This window comes from Ovis canadensis, chromosome 20, assembly GCF_042477335.2.
Source record: "Ovis canadensis isolate MfBH-ARS-UI-01 breed Bighorn chromosome 20, ARS-UI_OviCan_v2, whole genome shotgun sequence".
NCBI lineage: Eukaryota > Metazoa > Chordata > Mammalia > Artiodactyla > Bovidae > Ovis > Ovis canadensis.
The window spans coordinates 43338441-43357168 of NC_091264.1; the positions used below are offsets into that span (position 1 = coordinate 43338441).

The following is an 18728-nucleotide window of genomic DNA, read 5'->3' on the forward strand; positions in this document are numbered from 1 at the left end:
CCTGTTACACACGTACCCATCTGTGTTGCTCATGATCGTCACACTAGATGGTAAAGAGGAGTGGTATGGACATTGGACATAACCTGGAAGAGAGACTCACCACAGATTAAAATTCAGCATTCACCAGTATATTGGCTGTATTCATGGAAGTAAAGCACCTGAATCAAAAAGGTGGCAGTTCTGATCTACCCCGTGTTGGTTATACTAACCTGGAGCATTTAATCTATGTTAAGGCACTTTTTTACATGCTTCCAAAGAAGGGGGTCGGGGGGCTCAAAAAAGAAATCTGTCTTCAAATATCTGAAGGGCTATTGTGTGAGAGGAAGTTTAGCTTTCTACTTTCTGCCTTGACCCCTAGGAATACACCAGAAACAGGGAAGCAGCAAAAGTGTACTGGTTCGGAAATCAAACAGGTCTGAGTACATCTCTAAAGCACCACTCAGTGGCTATGAACTTTGGACGCTTTATCTTATAGAGCCCAATATGTTTATCTTTAGGAGGGAGATTCTATTTTCCTTACAGAATTTTCTGGTAAATACATCAATGACCCCATAGATGGTAGCCCACCAGGCTCCCCCATCCCTGGGATTCTCCAGGCAAGAACACTGGAAGTGGGTTGCCATTTCCTTCTCTAATGCATGAAAGTGAAAAGTGAAAGTGAAGTCACTCAGTCGTATCCGACTCTTCGCGACCCCATGGACTGCAGCCCACCAAGCTCCTCTGTCCATGGGATTTTCCAGGCAAGAGTACTGGAGTGGGGTGCCATTGCCAGACACGACTGACGCGACTTAGCAGCAGCAGCAGTGTATCCTTATACATGGCTGTTTCCTAAACTAAGGATTCAGATCTGTAAATGAGCTCCCATGGACATCTAAGCATGTGTGTGCTGCCATCCATTTCCCCTCTGCACTCCCATCCCTTTGCTTGTAAGGGATACATCACCCTGTGTGTGTCGTCCTTCCAAAGCTTCTGCGAGTTTGCCCTTTAGGGCAACCACAGCACAGAGCTCTTCCTCCTGCTGGGCTCTTCCAATGGGCCCTCCCTGCAGCCTGTCCGCTTTGCCCTCATCCTCCTCTGTTACCTCCTGACTCTAAGGGGAACTTGGCGCTGGTGCTGCTGGCGGTGCGTGGCCATGTACTGCTTCCTCTGCCACCTGGCCCTGGTGGATGTGGGCTTCACCTCAAGCGTGGTGCCTCCCCTGCTGGCCATCCTGCGTGGTTGGGTGCTGAGGTTGGAGCTGGCCGGGTGCCTGGGGCAGCTCTGCGCATCGCTGGCTCTGGGCTTGGCTGAGTGTGTCCCCCAGGCAGTGTTGGCTCTGGATCATGTGGCTGCTCGTGCCCTCTGCTGTGATCCTGGCCTACCTGGCAGCACGGCCCATGCTGTTGTGGCATGAGGGCCAGAGGAAGCCACAGGAAAGCGGTGGGCACTTGTGTGTCCCCTCTGAGAGCCATCTGACTGTTCTGTGGATCCCTCCTCTACAGCTACCTGCAACCCACGCACAGCTACAACCAGTGGCAGGCAAGTTCATTTCTCTTTTCTACACTGTCACGCACCCCGCCCTCAACCCACTCCTCTCCACCCTCAGGAATAAGGAAGTGCAGGAGGCAGTGAGGAGGTTCCTGAGGGATTTGGGGAGAGGGCAAGAGCACAGTGAGTCAGTCAGGGAGGGAAGGAGGGGAATGTTACCCAGGATCCAAGGATGGGAATGTCCGGTGTAAAGACTTTAGCCTTCAGGCTGTTCATTTCTCTACAAGAATCTGCACAATTTGTCCCTAAGGAGCCCGTGGTTAATGAGGAGGTCCCCTCCTCCCATCAGGAAAGGTTCACGTGCTGTAGGTAAAATCCCCATGTCCTTTATCTGTGCAAGTTTAGTGAGGGAGCATTGGCCCTTGAGCGTTCTCCTCATCTGATGAAAAAGCTGTGAGTTTGAGAGGATCTTTCCCATCTTCGGGGGTACTATATCTCCCAGGTAATAGCTCATTTGCTGGTAAGAGATGTGTGAATATCCCAGTCTAGTGGAAGAGACCATGGAAGACCCCATGGTGTCTGCCGTCAGACATATCCCTAAGTGACAATCAAATCATACTCAGCCCTGTAGGAGATTCCATCCAAAAAAAAGAAAAGCTCTGGTCTCTCATTACAGGGCATCAGTACAACCAAACACCCTTCTACCAAGTTAAATAGTGCCCACCCCAGAGCACTTCACTCATAATTGTAATGAGCAACATGTATAAGTGTGCTTTGTGCTGAGTGGGGTTAGGTTCATAAACGCTTCTACCAGAGGTGGTTCTTGAGACAGTTATAAAGAGGAGACTAGTGGGAAAGAGGGTGGCATGTTTCAGGCTGTGAGGAAACATACAGGTGATCACGAGGGAGAAATGAGATGGAGGCAGAAAGGAAGGGAGGGAGATGGAGGACACAGAGAGGGACAAGCTCCACTAGCCAGACTGTGGGCAGAGCGTCGGGGTCAACCCAGAAATCAGCCCCCACCCCCACATCCACACCAGAGAAGTCCTGACAGAGTCTCAGGCAGGCAGGCCAGAGACTGCTCTAACACTCACTCACTTTTCTGAAAGTTTTTTTTTCAACCTAAAGTATATCTATTCCCAAGGAGCCCCCACTAGAGGCATAAAATCTCTAGATCCCCGAATATCTTACCATGACCACCATTATCCCCAGAAATAAGAGTGGTTTAATCGGGTGTGGGAAACAGAGTAAAACGGGGCATGGTGCCAAATTTCACTTCATAACAAACAGCTTTAAAGAAGGAGAGGGGAAGTAGTTTAATTTTTCTAAATATTTATTAACTTTATGTCACAGTAAATAAATGACTTCCTAATAAGTCATTTCACTCTTGTCTACAGGCAGAGTGTCAGTTTGATTCAATGATTATTGAATCATATGAGAGAAGGAACACTGAGCTAAATATAGATGCAACACACTAATGAGAAGAACATGGATCACAGCTTATAGTGTTCTATCTTGTTGACTGGGAAAGGAAATAGGAGTTTTTCTATGAATCAGACAAAACTAAGACAGGATGAAATGCAACTGGTTTTGAATGTCATCTCTAATAGGCCTTGAAATTCTAATGTATTCTAACATATCAAATATATGCAATTTGGCCAATTATTCAATCATGCTAGAATGAAGGAATCAATAGTTTAGACATATTCCAGAATTCGTCCCCAGTCCTTCCCAAATCTTTTGCTTCTCCTATCACTCCATCTGCAGGATGGTCACCCACCAATGCAGGGGTATGTCATGAAGAGTAAATGGCCCTTTTGGATGCCATAATCTCCCATGATCTTCCCATCTTCCAGTTTCTTTCCGTTGCAGTTCACAATCTGCTCCTTAGGGGGTATAGCAGTCTTCATCTTGATCATCTCCTTCACCTGGGTCACTGAGCTGGACCTTCGCATCTTGAGCTCGTGCCTCTGCCCCTCATCACCAGGCTCCACCAAAACCAAGGGCAGCTCCTCATCACTGGGCTTCACCACCTTTAGGGTGAGGTGGATGGTTGTCTCCTTGTCCATGCCATACGATGACAGAGTTCTCTGCGGCTTTAGGGTCTTTGAGCCAAGCTGGAGGACCTGATCTTGCACGGGAACCTTGGTCTTAGACCGGACATGTTCACTGATCTTATTTACTCTGTCTCCTGGATGGGCAGTGAAGGTCATTGGTCTCCATGCCTCAGAATGGACAGTTACCTGGACAAAAAAAGGCCAAGAGACAGTTGCCTAGAATGCCTGCCCTCTTCTAAACCCTTTGTGCCCCCTCCTCCATTGCTCCCACCCTTCACTGCCAGTCTTGTGCTCCAGATCCTTTACAACAAGCTGTGTCCTTCCCTTGTTTCAAACTTCTCTTTTGAAATTATCAGGTTATAATGCAGGAAAACCAGTCATATTCTTTTGTAACCACACTTCTTATCCATCCCCAAAATGTTATCAAGGATTTCCCACTTCATTTACCTGTCTCTTATCCAGATAAAATTTGTCAGATGTCAAAAACGAAACATCTAAAATTGTGTGCCAGAGTTTATAAAGACCTCTCAAAGAGAATTTCAAAGACTTAACAGTCTCATGGAATACTCATAGGGTTGTCCTCCATGACTGTGACTATCTTAGATGAAAACCCTGTTTAGGAAACATCTTCTCTGTAATATTTGTACTTTTTTTGGTAACAATAATTCATTTATTATAGTGTCCCTATTTTCAGTATCACTTAGCCATATGTATTTCCTATCCACCCATTATAGAATATGATCTCTTCCTTTTATCCAAACAGGGCTCCACTCACAGGGACTACATCCGAGTCTTACTGCAGTAATCTCAACAAAGGGAATCTCATCCCTGTGCTCTTGCTGGAAAGTCTCAGAGGACTTCTTTCAGGCTTCATTCAGAAATATTTTCCCAGTCCAGATGCCACAGAGATTTCTTCACTGAACTCTCACTCTCCTGTGCTAGGCATTGCCCTCATTCCAGGTTCTCTTTGCAGAGAATATAGTCTCACATAAGGTAATGTAACAGGACATTAACAACGTAAAATAAGTGAATTCTGTCAACCTCTCTTTTGGGAAAAGAAGAAAGTTTAAGTTTAATTGCCCTGGAGGCCTAAACAGGGTAAAAGAGAAAGGGATCAAGACAATATTTTCATAGTTTCAAGCTTGCCAACCCTGCTGAGCACAAAGCCCACTCCTGATTCCTACCAAGTACCCCTAAGTGTGACCAGTGCAAGGTCTCAATGTAAGAGAACTCAGGAGCCCAAGAACTCTTTATAGAAATGTTTTTCACATTCAGTAGGTATTGATGCCCATCTTCTCCCCTTCCAGATGTCTTCCCAGCAAACTCCCACCCCCTTCATCTCCCAGAACTGTCCCTCATCTATTCCTAAGTCTCTCCTATGTCTCAGAGGTCTTCTCCCTTTCCCCACCCCGGTATCAAATCTCAACTCACACAGAGGGTGGCAGCCATGTCTTCAATCAGAGATGCAGAATCAGGAGACAGAACAAAGGACCGGGCCTCCAGTTTAAATAAGCAGCTGAACCAGGAAATACCCTGCCTGCCTGCTGTGTTTATCAATCTTCCCTTTGCTCTTGCATGGTATGCTGAATTTACTTTCACTTTTGCTACTGGGGAGTCAATAAACAAAAATACCTCCTGACCAAGCACTTCTCAGGTTAGCCAATCCATGTGCCCTCCTTGTTCCAAGCATGGGATGGTCTTTCTCTCTTGAGAATTTTTCCCTGATTAACCACCCACCACTCCCAATCCTGACTTGTGACTTCCAGCCTGCAGCTCTGACCCTCACTGGCTTGGAGACCTTTAACATTGGTGATCCTCCCCCTAGCTTTTAAGAGCAACCCTCCCCCACCTCCCCCACCATTAGTCAGAGAACTTCCTTAGAACAGGGGTGCCTGGAGAGAACAGTGAGAGTTGCCATGTGTGATGTGACCAGGAGCAGCCTGTTAACCCTAGCTTAGTAGAATGTGAGAAGCTGGCCTAGAGGAAACATGGGATAAATAACCCTGGACTGAGAAGAGCCATGAGTTCCAGTCCCAGGGCTGACACTCAATTAACCTGGGCAAATCTGTTCACCTCCCTGGATGTTGGCTTTCTGGTCTATAAAATGAGATGATTGGAGAGAATCCTAAGTGTATTCCAGGCTCAGAAAATTTTGTTTATAAATATCCTTTACAAAGAACTTTAGATTCCTGGGATGAGCTTTCTAGCACTTCCTACGGTGTCTGCAAACCAAACCCACTACTTGAGAGCAACCCAAATCCAGCAGTCAAAAGCTGACTCCCACCTTCCACATGGAAAATAATCACACAACCCTTTCACACCACAGTGCTTCCATTTCCTCATCTTTTCTCCTGGATACTCACTAGGAGCTATTTGCTCCCCGGCTCTTCAGATTTGTATTAGGATGAAAAGGGAATACATATCTGTGTGTGCTCAGGGAATTTTCTTGATATCTCCTCCTAACATTCCAAATTAATTGCTGTCTTTTCCCAAAGTCTCAGGTCCGTGCCTGCTAAGTTGCTTCAGTTGTGTCTGGCTCATTGCGACCTCATGGACTGCAGGCTGCTCTGTCCATGGGATTCTCCAGGCAAGAATACTGGAGTGGTTTGCTGTGCCCTCCTCCAAGGGATCTTCCCGATCAGGCATCGAACCCGCATCTCTTGTGTCTCATGCATTGGCAGGTGGGTTCTTTACCACTAGTGCCTCCTGGAAATCCCTCAAACCCACTTTAAGAAAACATTTATTGAATGTGCTTTAAATGTTTTCAGAATGAAAGGTCTATAAAAATACCAAGTTGTCATCTTTGTTTACTGTGTTTTCAGTGATCATTTACCATACCTTCACTCACTGAGAAATATCAAATGATCCCATTTATTCCAGGGATTTCCATCCTGAAGAACTTGGCTTTACACAAGGGCCTACACAGAGTAATGGGATCCAAGAGCTCATTCCAATATATCAGTAAGTTTAACATAAATTATGTTCTCCTATTTGAAGCTCTTATCAGACAGTTAATAAAACTGGAAAAACTAATTTCTATTTAAATTATTTTGTGGGATAGACATACTTTTTTAAACTCATAGGGTGTGTTTGAAGGGGAAAGAATGCCTGATGGAACAGGTTGGAGACCTTGATCCTCTATTCTCCCTTCAGTTATCTCACCACGTTCTCTATTTAGAAAACATCATTATGACCTCTAGCTCCTCCACTGTCCAATAGGATATGGGGACTTTGAAACATCACCAGTGGCCAGACAGAAGATGTCTGATCAGGTTGAGGGTGATAGAGAAAGTGAAACCTCTGCAGTAGAACAAGGATGGGGGATGGGTCTGGAGAGAGAAAGGGAAAGCTGCACAAAGCAGACTTGAGGGGAGTGTTTTCAGTTGTCAAATTTTATTTGTACCTTAGGTCTTCATGTCATTTCTGGAAAGAGAACAGGGAGAATAGATGGTTAAAACTTCTCATAATTAAATCTCTCTTTTCTCATAACCTTTCTCTCACCCCGAGGCATACAGGATCTTAGTTCTCTGGACCAGGGATTGAACCCATGCCCCCTGCCGTGGAAGAGTGGAGTCTTAGCCATCGGACCTCCAGGGAAGTCTAGCCTACACCATCTTGGTGCCAACATCTGCATTCTCTGGGGAAGCAGGGAACCTTAGTAAGAATCTCCTGGTGGGAGAGCCCAGGAGTGACATTTCCCAGGGATGATATCTATTTGTTGATATCCCTCGGATCTGTGCTCGCAGCCGGCCCTGAGCTGCAGATCTGTAGGTCTAGCTGCTTCCATGCGTGGTTCCCTGGACTCCCTGCATGTTTTGAACATGCCAAGTTCTCTTTGTCACCAGGCACTGAGCATGACTTTCCGCCCACTGTATTCCCAACACTGTGGATTTACAGTAATATGCAATGTAAGCAGCACCTCCTCCAGGAAAAGCTCCCTGACTCTCCTCCATCCTGTTCTGGGTTACATGCCCATCTTCTGTTCTTTTATACTTCCTCTGCAAACCTCTCAGAGGCCATTTCTCCAGCCATAAGTTCATCTGCTTACTCGTGCTTTACCCTCACTCAACAGTAAGAGTCTAGGAGGTCATAATTGTGTCTCTTTTTCGGCTGTGCCATGCAGCTTATGAGATCATAGTTCCCTGACCAGGGATCGAACATGTGCCCTCTGCATTGGAAGTGGGGTATTTTAACGTCTGGGCCACCAGGGAAGTCCTTCATAATTGTGTCTTAATTGTCTTGTATTTTTAGCACTCCTCAGGCATGCTGTCTGGCACACTAAATAATAAATATTTAGTAAATGCATGAATGAATTATTAAATGAATAAATAAGTGAATAAAAAGTGAGAAATAACATTTAGTGAGTATTATATTTCAGAAACTGCTCAAGGTATTATTAAATGGTACCTCATTAAAATTTTACCATTCAGGTGAGGTAAGTATTAGTAATTTTGTTGATAAGCAAGAGTCCTGTTAATAGTAGCTGATAAGCAAGGGTTCAAATACAAACCTCTATTTCTACACTCCTTGTCTTCTCCTGTTTCCTCTTTCAGTGGAAAGAAAAGTGAGGCGTGTGTACACGTGTGCTTTTTTATTACAGCAACGATACAAGTTGAGGGAAGGAATAGAGAGATAAAGGAAAGCCGAGGATGCAAGGAGCCTTAGGATGAATGAGAGCAAGAAGGGTTTGGCGGAGGGGGATCTATACGTAGTCAGGAGCATCCCTGGGTGGTGGGCCCTACCTGGAACAACATATGCGCCTCCACTGGGCAGAAGGGACCAAAGAGTCCATGAGTGCAGGACTCAGAGCCTGGAAGAAGACTGCGCCCTGGTGCAAAGGTAGAGGAGAACTGCTGTCTCAGGACTGTGGGTGGAAAAAGACAACACTGCAAGGCACTTCCACAGAGCAGTAAAGAAACTGCCCGCTGGAGCTGGGGATTTCCTGCTTAGACAGGATCTGGATTCTGAGAAACAGTGTCCTTTCAAGGGAGGAGAATAGCAAATCCAGACTTGGATCTCTCTTTTTCCTCTTCCTTTCTTATGTGAGATTTCCTCCCAGCCCAAGTCCAGGAGGAGGGCTCTCCTAAATGCCCCAATGTCCTTTTACTGACCACAGGTTTTTCTTGGGAACTGACTTCTCTTTGCTTTTTACTGCAGCATCCATCTGACTTTTTCCCATCTGTCACAATAAACTTTTTCAGAGGCAAATAAAAATCTCCTTTCTTTTGGTCTTCTAACAAATCCAGAAAATCAGTCAAGGTCAAAGATCATGCTCTGGAGATTTTGGCAGGTTTTAGAACAAATGTCTCAGATATCCAGAGCCTTCCAGCTCAGTCCTAGCTGGCTGGGTGATCTAGGGCTTGTCACTGTTCCCGCTGGGACTCCCTGGAGCAGATGCCTCTTTCCATCTCTTCATAAATGCCCATGAAAGATGTTGTAAAACTGGGATCAGGAATATTGCTTCAGAAATGTCAAGCAAACTCAACCAAAATGCACCCTGTGAATTCTTATATAATGATGGTTAGGGGGAAAGTCTGTCCACTCTCAAGAAGGACCATTTGGAAAATATCTGCCAAACTAAAAGAACCCAAATATTTTTCAGTAATAGGGAAATAGACAACTGAATTATAGAACAGCATCAGCAGTAAACATGGATGGATGATACCTGCTCGCAACGATATGGATGGACATGCCACATACCAATTGAATGAAAGAAAACAAAGCCAAGGACACTACAGAAAGTATGATACTCTTCATAACTCTTCAAACCAAGCAAAACTACCCAGAGAGACAGAGAAAGAGAGAAGCTACTTTGAAATTCAGAGTATATTTGTTTTTTAAACAAATAAAGCCCAATCTAAATGCTGATAGGAGTTACTTAAAGATTTTCAACAGGGAATAAGGCATTTGAGAACCCTCTGATAGCTTATCCTGTTATATTTAGAGTCTAAAGTTTAACTTTGGGAACTTAATGTTTGGTGACACAATGTATTGAATATAACTAATGTATGTTTTCTGTTAGTCGCTCAGTTGTGTTCAACGCTTTGTGAACCCATGGACTGTAGCCTGCCAGACTCCTCTGCTCATGAGATTCTCCAGGCATGAATACCTGAGTGGGCTGCCATTTCCTTCTCCATAATGTGTGTTACCTTATTAATTAATTAAGAGATTAACATATATTCACTCTATTAAAGGTACAATAATGTTATGACCTGGGCTTCCCTCATGGCTCAGCTGGTAAAGAAATCTGCTAGGACCTGGGTTTGACCCCCGGGTTGGGAAGATCCCCTGGAGAAGGGAAAAGCTACCCTCTCCAATATTCATCTGGAGAATTCCATTGAGTGTATAGTCCATGGGATTGCAAAGAGTTGGACACTACTGAGTGACTTTCACTCACTCACTCACTCAGTATTATGACCTAAAACATAAATGGTTCTAAAGGGAAATAAATATAAGAAAAACTGAACAATTAGTGTTTAGGACCATATATGTGTGCATTTAAGCTGTCATGAAAATTTGAAAGCCATAAGTGTTAATTATGACAAAATTATGCTTTAGAGTTTACATATATTACATATATTCATTTGTGGTACCAAAGTTGGTGACAAAAATATAATTAAAGAAAAAACTCATATATATACCCTAAATCCAACAATTCCACTTTGGGAATTTATTCTATTAATATACTCATATATATATTAAATAAGGTATATATCAATGCAAGTATATAGTCATGTGGTATTATTTGTAATTAAAAATAGAAACTACATTTATCAATAAGGAACTAAACAACAAAAAAAAAGAAATGGGAAAAAATGACCTCAGATGATTCAAAAAATAATGAGTTAAAAGGGGATTTTGGTGCATCAGATGAAGATTAAACAATGTCCCAAATGGCTCTTCAAAACTTCAGATTCTAGAATTTGTGCTTCTTACCCAGTAGTCAACACAGAGAGAATAAAATAAATGAATCTGAAAATTTACAACAAAAAGATTAGCCTGCATTAGATTACCTCTCCTGTCAATAATAGTTATAAATTCTCTGAAAATAAAAAATATATAAAAAAGAACACATAAAGTCAGTGGGAGTGATCAAAAGCAAGGAGAAACTAGAGGACATTTGACCCTTCAAAAAAGAGAGCTTTTCTAGCAGGAAATTAAGGAGAAATCCCAGGAAAGAAGAAACTGTAGAAGGACAACCCCCCCCCCACCCCCAAACTACATGCTTATGAAAGAGAAATTCAGTCAAAACTACTCCTTTGTTAATACTTTCTGGATACATAACAGAATATTGAGAAATACTGCAATATTCCAGACAAAATAGGCGCTCAATAATTGATCACTGAATCAATGAAAACTAATTAATTAATCCATATTTCAGATTAGTTTCTTTTGTCTTCACTTGGTGAGTCTGAGATTCCAGTGTGAGTCTCCATCTTCTGCACATTCACGACCTCCCCCCTCCCACTGGACCTCAATTGACCAGGAGGAGCAGGGGAAGAGCAGGAGCTGCTGGATGGTGATGTGCTGGGAAAGAGGCCGAGTGAGTGAGGACAGAAGAGAATCATCCACCTGGTATGACCTGACAAGCACCCAGGGTGAGTTATTATAAAACAGGTGAGAACACATGGTCAGACAGCCCTCTAGGTCTCGACAGGAATAGGCTGTGGTTAACTACAGCTCCCCGGTGAACTTCCTCCGCTGGGCTTCTCTGAACACCCACGGCTTCAAAGAAGTCAGGACCTATTCATGGTCCAGTGAGCCCTTCAGAAGTGAACTGGTGATTAAATCCTGAGGTTCTTGAATAGTCTCTTAAGTGCTGCCAACTTATGTGTCATATTGCATACACTCATAGGCTGTAGATCTTCTGATTTTTAATTATCTGTAGAAATGTTACCATTTGTATCCAATTCAGTAGCTTCTATATGTTTCTCTCTGCTCTGCTAAGTGGTGTACAACTCTTTGTGACCCCGTGGACTGTAAGCTCCTCCGTCCATGGGATTTTCCAAGCAAGAGTACTGGAGTGTGTTGCCATTTCCTCCTCCAGGGGATCTTCCCAACCTAGGGATTGAACCTGTATTTCCTTCATTGCAGGCAGATTCTTTACCTGCTGAAACATCAGGGAAGCCCCTCTAGCTGTGTCTAAAGTAACCTACATTTTTCTCTTTAATCATTTGGTTCCCTGGTGTAACTCTTCCTATCTTAATGCACAACATACATTAGCTCATTTCCACATAGTGAATTGGCAAATATTTCATATTAATATTGTTCTCTCTGCCGTGTTTCAAACCTCTTGGAAGAATTCTCTGATACCCACACCACCCACACACTCGTACACTTTATTCTTTCATTCTCTCTGCCTTTGGCCTCGTACTTGCCCCAAACTCAGTTGTGTAGTGGCTACTTATGTTGGAATTGCGTCTCTGACCATCTTGATCTGCTTCAGACACTTTGAGGTTGTGACTGAGTGATCTCATGCTGGAGTTTGTCCTCGAGTATCTAATAGATATCTGTCCACACAGACTGAATGCATTCGGAATGTTAGTCCTAAGTGAAGTGGAAGTGAAATCGCCCAGTCGTGTCCGACTCTTTGTGACCCCATGGACAGTAGCCTGCACCAGGCTCCTCCATCCATGGGATTTTCTAGGCAAGAGTACTGGAGTGGGTTGCCATTTCCTTCTCCAGGGAGAAGAGGCTTTAGTCCTTAAGTCTCTGTTAAACCATTGATTCAACAAATCAGTTTTCATGAAAACATGTTGTTTACACAGCTTCATTTAATTCTCTATTGTATTTCCCCTACAGTCTGTCTAGAAAGGATTTTCTTTTATGGGAACATTAGGGCTTCTGAACAGAGGGAGTTGATAGACAGGCAAGAAGAGTAGAGGTTCTTTGGCTCCACTAAGAGAAAGAAGATGGAGGTGGTGTACGGTTAGGCCACTCAAGACGGGTGCTCTCTTGCTCTCTCTGTTCACTCCTGCTGAGCAGTTCCTGCCCTACCTCACCCTACTCACAGGACTGACCTTCCCCCTCTTAGTCATAGAGCTTAATCAGTAACTATCTCCATGCTGGACCCAAGCTCCAGCAATCATTGTTCTTTTCTTTGGGTCAGGTCAGAGACTTTCACTATGCTAGTTTATCAGAGAAAAACATCTGATCTTTGACTGGATTAAAAGAGGGGTTAACCTGCCTCCTGAGAAATCTGTGTGCAGGTCAAGAAGCAACAGTTAGAATTGGACATGGAATACCAGAAGGGTTCCAAACAGGGAAAGGAGTATATCAAGGCTGTATATTGTCACCCTGCTTATTTAACTTATATGCAGAGTACCTCATACAAAATGCCAGGCTGGATGAAGCACAAGGTAGAATCAAGATTGCCAGGAGAAATATCAATAACCTCAGAAATGCAGATGACACCACCCTTATGGCAGAAAGCGAAGAAGAACTAAAGAGCCTCTTGATGAAAGTGAAAGAGAAGAGTGAAAAAGTTGGCTTAAAACTCAACATTCAGAAAACTAATCACATGGCACCTGGTCCCATCACTTCATGGCAAATAGAAGGGGAAACAGTAGAAACAGTGACAGCCTTTATTTTTTTTGGCTCCAAACTCACTGCAGATGGTAACTGCAGCCATGAAATTAAAAGACACTTGCTCCTTGGAAGGAAAGTTATGACCAACCTAGACAGCATATTAAAAAGCAGAGACATTACTTTGTCAACAAATGTCTGTCTAGTCAAAGTTATAGTTTTTCCAGTAGTCATGTATGGATGTGAAAGTTGGACTATAAAGAAAGCTGAGCACCAAAGAACTGATGCTTTTGAACTGTGGTGTTGGAGAAGATTCTTGAGTCCCTTGAATAGCAAGAAGATCCAACCAGTCCATCCTAAAAGAAATCAGCCTTGAATATTCATTGGAAGGACTGATGCAAAGAACTGACTCATTGGAAAAGACCCTGATGCTGAGAAAGATTGAAGGCAGGAGAAGGGGACAACAGAGAAAGAGATGTTTGGATGGCATCACCGACTCAATGGACATGAGTTTGAGTAAACTTCGGGAGTTGTTGATGGACAGGGAGGTCTGCGTGCTGCAGTCCATGGGGTTGCAAAGAGCTGGACATGACTGAGTGACTGAACTGAACTGAACTGATGAGAGGTGTGCTCCTCTGCTTGTTTCCCTGGTAACAGATGGGCCAACCAGAAGTCAATTCCCTCTATTACTGGTAACTTCCTCTCATCCCTGCCCCCACAGCTAATGTCTGCTCTCTGCCTTATGCTGTGCGGGGGTCACTCCAGGGTCTTTCTCTATCCAATAAACTGATATTCAGTAAATCACTGATGTCTCTGTCACTGTTCTGGGCTCTTTCTTCAGACTTAAGGCTGGGTTTCAGACAGGGCTTGAGAAACTTCATGGAGTAGCCCAGTAGGTAATCATGAAAAAAATATATTACAAATGTTTGAAAAGTGGAGTTAGGCTTAGCATTCATTGTAGGCCAAGATTAGAATTATGAAATAAAATGGGAGATCTATATTGAAATTATGATAAGGCTAGTAAGGAGGCCAAGAAGACAAGAAGATTGGACTAATGGATGGCTGAAATGAAGATTAGGATTAAAATAGAGTTAATGCTGCTATTCTTTGCTGATGCCAGAGTACATGTTAAATCCAAGCCATTTTGTGTTAGGATTGGAATCGAGGCGGAAGTGTTAGTCACTAAGTTGTTTCCAACTCTTTGTGACCCCGTGGACTGTAGCCTGCCAGGCTCCTCTGTCCATGAAATTCTCCAGGCAAGAATACTGTAGTGCCATTCCCTTCTCCAGAGGATCTTCCCGACCCAGGGATTGAACCTGGGCTCCACATTGCAGGTGGGTTCTTTACCATATGAGCCACCAAACCTAGGCTTTTCCTTTTTCTTATTTTATCAGCACGTACCTGAGAGAATTTGGTATTGTTGCCATTGCCATGGGAAAGCTGGGAGATGGTATCTGTGAGATTAGGACTCCAGAACCCTTTACATATTCTTCGGAGACATTCACTCGCTCATTCTTTTATAGAACTAATTAGGGGCCAGCTTTCTGCAACTTCCTGGTCCTTGCTTCTAGGACTCTGGAGTCCAGTGCAGGAACTGAGGAGCACACACCGTGTACCAAAGCTTCCTCCAGGCAGGCTATTGTTTCTTGTTTCCATGGGATGCTTTGGAGCATGTTATAAACTCTTATTCCAGGGGAGCAAGCCAACTAAACACTTTTTTAGACTGGGATGATTTCCTCAAAGTTAAAAAAAAAATCTTATTTGGTTGCACTGGGTCTCAGTTGCAGCATACAATATCTTTTAGTTGTAGCATGCGAACACTTAGGGCATGTGGGTCTAGTTCTCTGATGAGGGATGGAACCGAGGTGTGGAAGCATGGTCAGAGAAGTCCCCTATTTCCTCAAAGTTTACTGAGAGCTTGAGAATTCTAACCTGGGCTGGGGAAACACTATTTGTATCCAACTGCAGGATGAAGATCATGAAAACTCAATCCAGTCCTCTCAGGTCCAAAGCTCTGACATTGTTAAGCTACTACTAAATTCTAGGTCTTAGTTTCTGCATCTGATAAAGGATATTACATGTTTCATAGTATTGTAATAGCGATTAAAAGAGCCAATGTGTGTGAACTACTTTAAATGGTACCTGGGATATCATACTCACTATTTGAATACCTAATAATAAGAGTACGACAATTATCATCTTTTTGAGCAAGAGTACAGGACTGATGACCCTGGACAGGTCTTAGGTTAGGCGTCTGAGATGACAGATGTCACTCAGTCATTTCTGACTCTTTGCGACTTCATGAGTTGTAGTCCTCCAGGCTCTTCTTTCCCTAGGATTCTCCAGGCAAGAATACTGGAATGGTTTGCCATTCCCTTCTCCAGAAAATCTTCCCGACCGAAGGATAGAACCTGTCTCCTGCATTGTAGGCAGATTCTTTACCATCTGAGCTACAGGGAAGATCCATTAGATGGCACCAATCCCTCCTTGTCAAAACTGTTCACCAGCATACACATTTTGATGTCTCCCTCTCCGTCTTAGAGATTGGTCTGCCATCTGTGGGTGCCAGAGAAGAGGAAACAGTAGAACTGAAGAAATTAAGGTTTCTCCTAAGCCTCTGTTCTGACTTCCAGCCCAAGTATACGGAAATGTTTGATGTTGATATGAAAACAACTGCCTGTAATTGTGAAGCTGCCGGATGGAAGTCATGGAGCCTTGGATTTAGTCCTAGCACTGTGTGTCCTTGGGTGAGTCTCAGAACCCCCTGGGCTTCACCTCCCTATCTCCTTGCTGTCATGTGGGGGTAAAATAGAATGAGATAGCAAAATAGACACATTCAGTTCAGTTCAGTTCAGTCGCTCAGTCGTGTCCGACTCTTTGCGACCCCATGAGTCACAGCACGCCAGGCCTCCCTGTCCATCACCATCTCCTGGAGTTCATTCAGACTCACTTCCATCAAGTCCGTGATGCCATCCAGCCATCTCATCCTCGGTTGTCCCCTTCTCCTCCTGCCCCCAATCCCTCCCAGCATCAGGGTCTTTTTCAATGAGTCAACTCTTTGCATCAGGTGGCCAAAGTACTGGAGTTTCAGCTTTAGCATCATTCCTTCCAAAGAAATCCCAGGGTTGATCTCCTTCAGAATGGACTGGTTGGATCTCCTTGCAGTCCAAGGGACTCTCAAGAGTCTTCTCCAACACCACAGTTCAAAAGCATCAGTTCTTCGGTGCTCAGCCTTCTTCACAGTCCAACTCTCACATCCATACATGACCACAGGAAAAACCATAGCCTTGACTAGATGGACCTTTGTTGGCAAAGTAATGTCTCTGCTTTGGAATATGCTATCTAGGTTGGTCATAACTTTTCTTCCAAGGAATAAGCGTCTTTGAATTTCGTGGCTGCAGTCACCATCTGCAGTGATTTTGGAGCCTAAAGAAATAAAGTCTGACACTGTTTCCCCATCTATTTCCCATGAAGTGATGGGACCGGATGCCATGATCTTCATTTTCTGAATGTTGAGCTTTAAGCCAACTTTTTCCCTCTCCTCTTTCACTTTCATCAAGAAGCTTTTTAGCTACTCTTCACTTTCTGCCATAAGGGTGCTGTCATCTGCATATCTGAGGTTATTGATATTTCTCCCGGCAATCTTGATTCCAGCTTGTGTTTCTTCCAGTCCAGCATTTCTCATGCTGTACTCTGCATAGAAGTTAAATAAGCAGGGTGACAATATACAGCCTTGACGCACTCCTTTTCCTATTTGGAACCAGTCTGTTGTTCCATGTCCAGTTCTAACTGTTGCTTCCTGACCTTCATACAGATTTCTCAAGAGGCAGGTTAGGTGGTCTCGTATTCCCATCTCTTTCAGAATTTTCCAGAGTTTATTGTGATCCATACAGTCAAAGGCTTTGGCATAGTCAATAAAGCAGAAATAGATGTTTTTCTGGAACTCGCTTGCTTTTTCCATGATCCAGCGGATGTTGGCAACTTGACCTCTGGTTCTTCTGCTTTTTCTAAAACCAGCTTGAACAACTGGGAGTTCACGGTTCAAGTATTGCTGAAGCCTGGCTTGGAGAATTTTGAGCATTACTTTTCTAGCATGTGAGATGAGTGCAATTGTGCAGTAGTTTGAGCATTCTTTGGCATTGCTTTTCTTTGGGATTGGAATGAAAACTGACCTTTTCCAGTCCTGTGGCCACTGCTGAGTTTTCCAAATTTGCTGGCATATTGAGTGCAGCACTTTCACAGCATCATCTTTCAGGATTTGAAACAGCTCAACTGGAATTCTATCACCTCCACTAGCTTTGTTTGTAGTGATGCTTTCTAAGGCCCACTTGACTTCACATTCGAAGATGTCTGGCTCTAGATTAGTGATCACATCATCATGGTTATCTGGGTCTTGAAGATCTTTTTTGTACAGTTCTTCTGTGTATTCTTGCCACCTCTTCTTAATATCTTCTGCTACTGTTAGGTCCAGACCATTTCTGTCCTTTATCAAGCCCTTCTTTGCATGAAATGTTCCCTTGGTATCTCTAATTTTCTTGAAGAGATCTCCAGTCTTTCCCATTCTGTTGTTTTCCTCTATTTCTTTGCACTGATTGCTGAAGAAGGCTTTCTTATCTCTTCTTGCTCTTCTTTGGAACTCTGCATTCAGATGCTTATATCTTTCCTTTTCTCCTTTGCTTTTCACTTCTCTTCTTTTCACAGCTATCTGTAAGGCCTCCCCAGACAGCCATTTTGCTTTTTCTGCATTTTTTCCGTGGGGATGATCTTGATCCTTGTCTCCTGTACAATGTCAGGAACCTCATTCCATAGTTCATCAGGCACTCTATCTACCAGATCTAGGCCCTTAAATCTATTTGTCACTTCCATTGTATAATCATAAGGGATTTGATTGAGGTCATACCTGAATGGTCTAGCTGTTTTCTGTACTTTCTTCAATTTGAGTCTGAATTTGGTAATAAGGAATTCATGATCTGAGCCAGTCAGCTCCTGGTCATGCTTTTGTTGACTGTATAGAGCTTCTCCATCTTTGGCTGCAAATAATAAAATCAATCTGATTTTGGTGTTGACCATCTGGTGATGTCCATGTGTAGTCTTCTCTTGTGATGTTGGAAGAGGGTGTTTGCTATGACCAGTGCATTTTCTTGGCAAAACTATATTAGTCTTTGCCCTGCTTCATTCCATACTCCAAGGCCAAATTTGCCTGTTACTCCAGGTGTTTCTTGACTTCCTACTTTTGCATTCCATTCCCCTATAATGAAAAGGACATCTTTTTTGGGTGTTAGTTCTAAAAGGTCTTGTAGGTCTTCATAAAACCATTCAACTTCAGCTTCTTCAGCGTTACTGGTTGGGGCATACTTGGATAACTGTGATATTGAATGATTTGCCTTGGAGACGAACAGAGATCATTCTGTCGTCTTTGAGATTGCATCCAAGTACTGCATTTCGGACTCTTTCGTTGACCATGATGGCTACTCCATTTCTTCTGAGGGATTCCTGCCCACAGTAGTAGATACAATGGTCATCTGAGTTAAATTCACCCATCCAGTCCATTTTAGTTTGCTGATTCCTGGAATGTCAACGTTCACTCTTGCCATCTCTTGTTTGACCACTTCCAATTTGCCTTGATTCATGGACCTGACTTTCTAGGTTCCTATGCAATATTGCTCTTTACAGCATCGG

General features: G+C 43.5%; 1 protein-coding gene across 1 annotated transcript; it reads right to left on the bottom strand.

The window, feature by feature from the left end:
* Positions 1–2674: 2674 nt before the first annotated feature.
* LOC138425029 (ubiquitin D-like) lies at positions 2675–5311 on the bottom strand. Its single transcript, XM_069562618.1, has 2 exons — positions 4956–5311; positions 2675–3710 (listed from the first exon to the last, which is right to left on the bottom strand). The coding sequence occupies exons 1-2, from the start codon at positions 4971–4973 to the stop codon at positions 3240–3242; spliced, it is 489 nt and encodes a 162-aa protein (XP_069418719.1). The 5' UTR covers positions 4974–5311; the 3' UTR covers positions 2675–3239.
* Between the last annotated feature and the right edge of the window lie 13417 nt (positions 5312–18728).